This window comes from Elaeis guineensis, chromosome 13 (assembly GCF_000442705.2).
Source record: "Elaeis guineensis isolate ETL-2024a chromosome 13, EG11, whole genome shotgun sequence".
Taxonomy (NCBI): Eukaryota; Viridiplantae; Streptophyta; class Magnoliopsida; order Arecales; family Arecaceae; genus Elaeis; species Elaeis guineensis.
In genome coordinates this window covers 14,274,155-14,283,198 of record NC_026005.2, presented here as the reverse complement: position 1 = coordinate 14,283,198, position 9,044 = coordinate 14,274,155, and the positions used below count along the sequence as shown (strand labels likewise).

At 53.2% G+C, this 9,044-nt stretch overlaps 1 protein-coding gene across 1 annotated transcript; it reads right to left on the bottom strand.

Moving 5' to 3' along the window:
• Window positions 1-614: 614 nt before the first annotated feature.
• On the bottom strand, window positions 615-2,070 carry LOC105056459 (protein BIG GRAIN 1-like). Its single transcript, XM_010938664.4, has one exon. It carries the CDS (start codon window positions 1,871-1,873, stop codon window positions 773-775), a length of 1,101 nt encoding a protein of 366 aa, XP_010936966.1. The 5' UTR covers window positions 1,874-2,070; the 3' UTR covers window positions 615-772.
• Between the last annotated feature and the right edge of the window lie 6,974 nt (window positions 2,071-9,044).

Genomic DNA, 9,044 nt, shown 5'->3' with positions numbered 1-9,044 from the left:
GCTAAGCGACAAGAACCATCATTTTCCATCCTTATCGCCATTGCTTTTCAAGGATCATCTAACAGGTAGCGACTACAAGTAGCTATCTCAACTTAACCCTTGAAGACGATGGTAAAGGTACATGCATGGACAAAAACAGAGCACCTACAAGATCCGCGCATCGCACATTCTATTCTATGGTGCAAGGCCCGCACTAATCATCTGGTAAACCTATTCCAACCTGTGTGTTATATTATGCACATGAGACTCGTGTGCACTAAAACCACTCTCTTTCTTTTAGCTTTCAATCCTTCCATCAGCAGTTTCAGGTCTACTCTCCAGTGAGGAATTGAAGTTAACCAGTACCCACCCATAGAGAACCAGTGTTAAGCTTTGGAACAGTAAAAGAATCACATCCCTTTCTTCCAAGTGTTTTCTTTAATCATTCTTTTCATCCAAGCAGCAAGACAACAAAGCGCGTGCGACTCTCCCTTTCTTTAGTATCTATCTCCAGATGCCTTGCTTAAGCTTTCTCCCTCATTAGCATTAATCTCCCTTCTAATTCCCTCCACCAAAAATAAATATATAAATAAGAAAATAGATGCAAAAGAAATCATTCCTAACCCCCACCCCCGAAATATAAACACGCTCGTCTTTATTTTTTTTCCTGTTTAACCGCAGAACCAGTAATTAACACCAAAAGAAAAACACTTAATTTCCCCAGGAAAATTACATGCCTCTTTTTGTCCCTCCATCACATTTTTTTTCTTTTTTCTTTTTTTTTTAAAAATAATTACAAGAAGAAACCGTGGGAAATGGCGCGATTGGTGCCAAGATGAGTGGTCTCGTACACCGGAAGTTCATCCCTGTACCCTCGCCCTCCGATCGCCGTCAGATTCTCCAACTCGAACAGATCTGAGCTCGAATCGCTCCCCTCCTCGTCCTCCTCTTCCTCGAACCCTCGGAGAAGCTCCTCCACCCTCTTCTTCGCCATCGCTGCCGCCTCCGGCGGCCGCCGTGCCACCGCCGCCGAATCGCCGTCGTACAGGCACTTCTGCCCGCACGGCCGGCAGTCCTCGTCCACGATCACGCTCACCGGGTAGAACCTCACGGACCTCTTCACACCCTCCCCGGCCGCCAGCGGCGGCCGCCCCCTCGACGACGGCGTCTTGCTCAGGCACGACCGCGAGTACGATGTCGCCGTCGAGCACGCCGACTCCTCCCCTCCTCTTACGCCGACGCCGCCGTAAGCGGCCACGGTGGCGGCGGATTTTGACTTCCTCGAGTTGCCGGTGGCGGTGAAGAGGGAGTTGAGGAAGCTGGCGAGGCGCGCTCCAGGGGATGCCGGCGCCTTGGCCTTCCTCAGATCCCGAAACTTGCTCCGGATCGAGCTCGACTTCTTCTTCTCCTGGTGGTGGTGAGCCGAGGGCGACCCCACTGCTGGCGGCTGGGGAGGCGGGGGGTTCGAGCGGGCCCTCTCGGACCGGTAAAGAAGACCGCCGGTCCGGATCGGCCGGAGCCCGGCAGGGCGAGGCACCGACTCGGCCTCGGAGGACGAGAACCCGCCGTAACTGGAGCAGTCGGAGGAGCTGGAAGTCGAGTTCACCGGGAAGCCGGGGCGGTTCTCGGGCTTGCGAAGTCGGGTCACCGCCCTTTCGCTCACCGCCGCGGACCTTCTCCTTTCCGCGGGCCACTGGTCGGTGAAGCTCTGCTGCTTCTTTGCTGCGGCCAGGACGGGGCCGTCTCGGCGGTCGAGTGCTCCGCCGGTGCGGTGCTCCCTCGCGGCTCCGCTGTCGGCCTCGTCGATGGACCGGTAGATGGCGTCGAGGAGAGTGGAGGAGAAGGACGGGTGGTCGTTACCGCGCCGCACTGGCGGCTTCGCCCACCTCTCCATTCCCACGAAAAAACAGAAAAACACGATAAAAAAGGAAAAATGGTTTTTTTGACTGTTTATTTCTCTATTACCTCCAAGAAAATTAGAGAAATTAGATTTTTTTTTTTCTGGCAGGAGCGAAGAGGAGAGCAGAAGGAGAGTTTGGAGAGCGAGCAGGAACGAGAGAGAGAGAGAGAGAAAGAGAGAGGGGAATGTGGAGGAGGTGGAGGGGGTTGGTCTCCCTTTTTAGCTCTCACGCGCGAGGCTGGACGCTGATGTGGCATTTCTTGCTGTTCTTTACGTGGTGGGCCCCGGATGATGTCGTCCGTCTGATTGTCTCGGATCTGCGGCTGATGGCGGTGTGGGTGTTCCTGTGGGTCCCTTCCATCATGCGGCTCGTCTCGGATTGTCGCCCTCCCTACCTCAGGTACGCTTCATCCCTTCACTGTTATCATACTCCGTAACAGAACTGACGGTCGGTATTTATCCCAATCGTAAGATAATTGTTATCAATTATTTTAGTAACTACAACATCAATGACGGCCGTCAATTTAGGCGTGGCGTACGTATATGGATCCGGTCACCGTAGGGTGAATTTGGAAAGGAATTTGGTGATAAAAATTAAAAGGTGGGTTGATACAGACGGGACTTTGGGGGGTCGTGAGACGGGGAGGCACAAAGTTCATTCCTCGAATGACCCTACCTGCTATTTTTCTACGTATCCCAATAAAATAACGGGAATTTTAGAAGGAAAGAAGCGTACCCAAATGGAAAGGGAGGGGGGAGGAGGTTCTTTTGCTATTTCCACGATTTTTTGCAAGCTTTTGGGGAATATGATAACGAGGGGGAGTATTTTAAGTAATATTTACCACTGGGACCATTGTACACGGTTAGAGAGAGAAAAAAGAGAGAGAAAGGGGCAAGTGAGTTGGTGGAGGGGGGAGCGCAGGCGCACGGGGATTCCAAGCTTTGCTTTTATTATGGTTAAGTATGGATGCCCAGCTGTCCTTTTCAAGCAAGGAATGCTCGTGCCCCCGTGCTGGTGGCTTCGATTCTGTCTCCAATTTTGCTTATTTATGTGGAAGTGGTATGATGGAGAATGTGGGTTTTGAGTTTGGTATAAATTGGAAAATGGAAGTTTTCAATGCGCCAATAAATGCAAACAAAATTGGTACCATGAAATCTCTATCATGTAGGAGAAATTATTTCCTACATTACATGCTGATCCTATCACTCATTTTTGTAGTGATGCATGCTTAATAAATAGAGTTTATAAAAACAAGCTGTACATGATCACGTGATATATGCATTGTAGGAAATAATTTTTCATGTATTGCGGTCAATCGCCTCATCGTCTGATCGTCGGAAACGAGCATCTGCAAAAAGAGAAGTCCACACTGATCGGAGGCGGCTCCGGCGGGGACCCTCCGACGGTCAAATCAGAGAGGTGACTGGGCAACAGTGAAATGAAGACAGAGAGCTCAATCGAGAGAGAGAGAGCCTGTGGATTCGAAGTCGAAAAGTGGAGAGATCCCTTGCACTGTTGCCTTCCCCGATTTATATAGTGGAGCACGGTATGGCGCCGTCATTAATGGCGCGGACAATTGAGGAATTGTCAACTCACTGTAGACTGTCAGAGTCACCGTAAAAGTGTCATGTCACCGTGGGGCTGTCAAATCACTAGGGTTGACAACGTCCTAGGCGGGACAATGCTCCTAGATGGCCGTGCCGCATGTCGCTGTCAGGGCTGACAGGCTCTGGCGGCTGTACGGCGATCGGAGGAGTCGACCGACCCTAGATCGGTGGCCAGCTGTGTGGCGCCGGGTGGAGATTCGGGCCCCTCCGATGGTCAGCCGGGCATGTTGCGAGAGTCGGCCATCAGACTTCCTGGTTCAGTCGGTCGGAGGAGTGGAAAAGGTCTGTCCGACCGACATATCCTCCGTCGGTAAAGGGCCGTTAATCGGTCGGTGATGGCGTTCGATCGATCGGTCGGTCGGCCAGTCGGTCGGTCGGTCGGTCGGCCAGTCGGTCGGTCGGTCGGCCAGTCGGTCGATCGGTCGGCCAGTCGGTCGGTCGGTCGGTCGGTCGGCCAGTCGGCCGGTCGGTCGGTCGGTCGGCCAGTCGGTAGGCCGGTCGGTCCGATTATAAGTCGGCACGAGCGGGGTCGGTCGGGGTCGTCCGTCGGAGTCGTCCGTCGGAGTCGGTCGGGGTCGTCCGTCGGAGTCGGTCGGGGTCGTCCGTCGGAGTCGGTCGTCCGTCGGGGTCGGGGTCGTCCGTCGGGGTCGTCGGTCGGTATATCCCAACAGTTGCCCCCCCCACTCCTGAGCCCGATGTCGTGTTGGCTCGCGTGAACACGTGGGCGACGGCTTCGGACGAAAGGAGTAATTTTTCGTCTTTTCTTGCCCCGACTCTGGCGATCACATCAACGAACGATCCAATATCGGTCGTCCCGACTGTAGGTCGAGCATGCACGTCGGGTCGGAGGTCGGCCAACCTCCGAACGTTGCTCGTCGACACGATCATTCCGCAGAATCTGATAGTCGAGTAGCATCCGACGTATTCGGATAGGATAACGATGGCAAGTCAAATATCCATTGTCCGGCCCTTGGTCGGACGTATGCGTCGGGATGTATGATAAACGGTGGCAAGCCGAATATCCTTCGATCGGTCGTGACCAGATCGGTATGTCGCGAATACGACTGCGGTCGTCTTGGCATTTTGCCTTTCTTAGTTGAAGCTAAGTCGGCAAGTTAGCCAGCCGCATTAATCGAAACCCTTTGCCTTCAGAGGTGGGGGCCGTCGTAGATATTCCGCTCCTTCGATCTTCATCGTAGAATTCGATATGTCCTCGACGATCGAGACGTAGATTGAGCAATTGGTTCGACGATTCGTCGATCAGACCGACGACGGAGTCATAGATTCGGCGATCGGCAATCGAGCCATGTTGGTCGGGGCCTTTTGCCTTCAAAGGCTGAGGCTGTCGATTTCGACGATCGGTGATCGAGCCGTTGATTCGGCGATCGATGATCGAGCCGTTGATTCGGCGATCGGCAATCGAGCCATGTTGGTCGGGGCCTTTTGCCTTCAAAGGCTGAGGCCGTCGATTTCGGCGATCGATGATCGAGCCGTTGATTCGACGATCGACGATCGAGCCGTTGATTCGACGATCGACGATCGAGCCGTTGATTCGACGATCGACAATCGAGCCATGTTGGTCGGGGCCTTTTGCCTTCAAAGGCTGAGGCCATCGATTTCGACGATCGATGATCGAGCCGTTGATTCGGCGATCGACGATCGAGCCGTTGATTCAGCGATCGACAATCGAGCCATGTTGGTCGGGGCCTTTTGCCTTCAAAGGCTGAGGCCGTCAATTTCGGCGATCGGTGATCGAGCCGTTGATTCGGCGATCGACGATCGGTCATGTTGGTCGGGGCCTTTTGCCTTCAGAGGTCGAGGTCGTCGGTTCAACGATCGATGATCAAGTCATGTTGGTCGGGGCCATCGGTTCGACGATCGATGATCGAGTCATGTTGGTCAGGGCCTTTTGCCTTCAGAGGCCGAGGCCGTCGGTTCGACGATCGGTGATCGAGCCGTTGATTCGGCGATCGACGATCGACCGTGTTGGTCGGGGCCTTTTGCCTTCAGAGGCCGAGGTCGTCGTAGATTCTCCGCTCCTTCGATCTCTATCAGGATCTGCGCACGAGGAGCGGGGAGAGGGGTGTAGGAGTCATACCTGCGATGCATCGGTCTCGGACTCCATTGTCGGGGCAAGACCCATCTATCGGTGGAGGGCCTGCTGGGTTCAGCATGGGCCCGACCTTTCTTCCATTTTTCTTTTCGGCCCGTGCCTTAAGTCAGGCGCCGGTCGGAAGCTCCTTCGTCCGCGCGCATGTACTTGTACGCGCGCTCCAGCAGTTCGGCGTATGTTCGGAGGAGGGTTTTGTCCAGGGAGTAGGTGAACCGGGATGCCCTCAGCCCCCGCTTCATGACTGAGATAGCCATGTCTTCGTTGAGGTCTCGGACCTCAAGCGTGGCCATGTTGAATCATGCCTCGAAGTGTCGGAGCGTCTCATTTTTTCCCTGTTTAAGGGAGAAAAGGCTGTCCGACGTTCGCGGCGGCTTCCGGCTGGTGCTGAAATGGACCACGAAGGAGTGCTCGAGCTGCCCGAAGGAGTGGATACTTTTCGATCGGAGACCGGAGTACCAGGCCCTGGCAGCCTTGCGGAGTGTGGCGGGGAAGCCGATGCAAAGGAGAGCGTCGGTTGCCCCTTGAATCGTCATGAGAGCTTTGTAGCTTTCCAGATGGTCGATTGGGTCGGTGGAGCCGTCGTAAGACTCCACGTGCGACATCTTGAACCGACTGGGGATCGGTTCGTCGAGGATGAGTCGGGAGAGAGGTTGGGCGGTCTGGAAGTCGACGTCGTTTGAAGACTTCTGCCCGTCCACCTGCAACTGCGCAAGCCGACGGTCGATTTCCTCGAACCTGCGCTCGTAGTCGTCTGTCCGTCGGTGCTGGGAAACCCCAGGAGTGGAGTCTCCGGAAGATTCCGACAGGGAGGCGGACGGCGTTCGCGGTCGCTTCTCCTTCCTCGCCCGTTCCAGCAGGAAAGGAGAGGGCTGCTGGGACCGTCGGTCATCGCGCCATGGCCGTCCCTCCTCCTCTCCGTGGGAGCACTGTTGCGGGCGCTCGCACGGAGCCGACGGGGATCGACGCGGGCGTCGGCGGCTGCTCCTGGAGGGTATCGGACGGGCCGCCGGTTGTTGCTGGAGGCTCTTGACCACGTCCGTCAGTACAGTCATCTGCCGTACGATGGTCGCGATCTGCGCCTCCGTGGTTACCGCGGGGTGTGGAGAGCTGGGCTCCGCCGCTGAGGGTGGCGGGGAGGCCTCTTCCCGGCGGGAAGAGCGCCTTGCCGACCCGGTGACCCTCGATCGTTGGGCTCTTGTCTTCGTCATCGCATCCCCCCTACCTGGCGCGCCAATCTGTTGCGGCCAATCGCCTCGTCGTCTGGTCGTCGAGAACGAGCACCTGCAAAAAGGGAAGTCCACACTGACCGGAGGCGGCTCCGGCGGGGACCCTCCGACGGTCAAGTCAGAGAGGTGACTGGGCAACAGTGAAATGAAGACAGAGAGCTCAATCGAGAGAGAGAGAGAGAGAGAGAGCCTGTGGATTCGAAGTCGAGAAGTGGAGAGATCCCTTGCACTGTTGCCTTCCCCGATTTATATAGTGGAGCACGGTATGGCGCCGTCATTAATGGCGCGGACAATTGAGGAATTGTCAACTCACTGTAGACTGTCAGAGTCGCCGTAAAAGTGTCATGTCGCCGTGGGGCTGTCAAATCACTAGGGTTGACAACGCCCTAGGCGGGACAATGCTCCTAGGTGGCCGTGCCGCATGTCGCTGTGAGGGCTGACAGGCTCTGACGGCTGTACGGCGATCGGAGGAGTCGACCGACCCTAGGTCGGTGGCCAGCTGTGTGGCGCCGGGTGGAGATTCGGGCCCCTCCGATGGTCAGCCGGGCATGTTGCGAGAGTCGGCCATCAGACTTCCTGGTTCAGTCGGTCGGGAGAGTGGAAAAGGTCTGTCCGACCGACATATTCTCCGTCGGTAAAGGGCCGTTAATCGGTCGGTGATGGCGTTCGGTCGATCGGTCGGTCGGCCAGTCGGTCGGTCGGCCAGTCGGCCGGTCGGTCGGTCGGCCAGTCGGTAGGCCGGTCGGTCCGATTATAAGTTGGCACGAGCGGGGTCGGTCGGGGTCGTCCGTCGGAGTGGTCCGTCGGGGTCGTCGGTCGGAGTCTGTCGGGGTCGTCCGTCGGAGTCTGTCGGGGTCGTCCGTCGGGGTCGTCCGTCGGAGTCGGTCGGGGTCGTCCGTCGGGGTCGTCCGTCGGAGTCGGTCGTCCGTCGGGGTCGGGGTCGTCCGTCGGGGTCGTCGGTCGGTATATCCCAACATCATGATATACATTTAATGCATGTGTTGAAATAATTAGCAATCACAGCTTGAAAATTTTAATGATTTACTTATATGATATTTCTAAATATCAATATTTTTTTTAATATATAAATATGATTTTTTAATGCTAGATCGCTAGATGAATGTGCAGTTTCCATCTAGTATCTTTAACCTCCCAAACCTTGCTAAAGGCAAAATTTGATGAACAAGGTGCTCCACTCGCAAGTTATTTTTGCTCTTATAATCTGTGGCTTTTAACTCAATTAGTTGGGTGGCAATTAGTTTTAAACTAGAATATTTGCTTTGGTTTTAGAATAGTGAAACCATTGACATGAAGAGATGCTTAGTTGTAATTAAATTTTATCTTATGAGATGTGTGAAAGCCTCTGAAAGCTTCGATGTCATTGAAATGTGCCTGATAATATCAACCATCAAAGTCTCCAAGGAGAGAAAGAATGACTGATCAGATCAACATAGAATGTAATTAATCTCTTGAGTGTCAAACTAGTGATATATTAGAATCATGTTACCTATGAGCCGGCTCAGGTTGTCCGAACAGTTATATTACTCAATGACTGTAACTTAAGATACTAATATAAAAGCTTATTAATGATAATAAATTACCTAGTAGAAATGACACATTTTGTTCATCCTAATTTTTTCTTCTTTTAAAAAGGATACGTACGTATCTCATATTTCTCAAAAAATAACACATATCTTATTTCTTAGCAGTGCTGATATCGATCGCCGAATCAATATTATCATGTTCCTCACGATATCAAGACTAGTTCTAGATCATATGGCAGAATTAGCTAAACAATTATTCCACTTAATAATTATTAGTTCTTTAATCTTTATTGTTGTCTGGTTTTGGAAGTGTCCATTTGGTTGCTTGCAACTGTTAAGCAACCATGTCTAGTTGGATTGCTGATTTAGCGGGAAGCTTTTGCTTGCGTGTGACTAGTTTAAGGGATCACACATGGGGGCAAAAAGGTGACATGGCCTTAGACGGGTCAGAGAAATATGGTAGGTGATGCACTAATCATTTGCCCTCGTGGCTCCTCCTTCTAGGCTTTTGGAGAGTAGGGTGGTCCTCTGAGATTTTAAATTGGAGCCAAGGAAGTTTCCGAAGCCTAGGAAGCATGCTCTGTCCTCACTAGATTTAATAAATAATAAGACATGGGAGAGAGGAATGTGTGAGATTAAAGCAACAGAAGAAAGGAAAGCTACGGAAAAGAAAA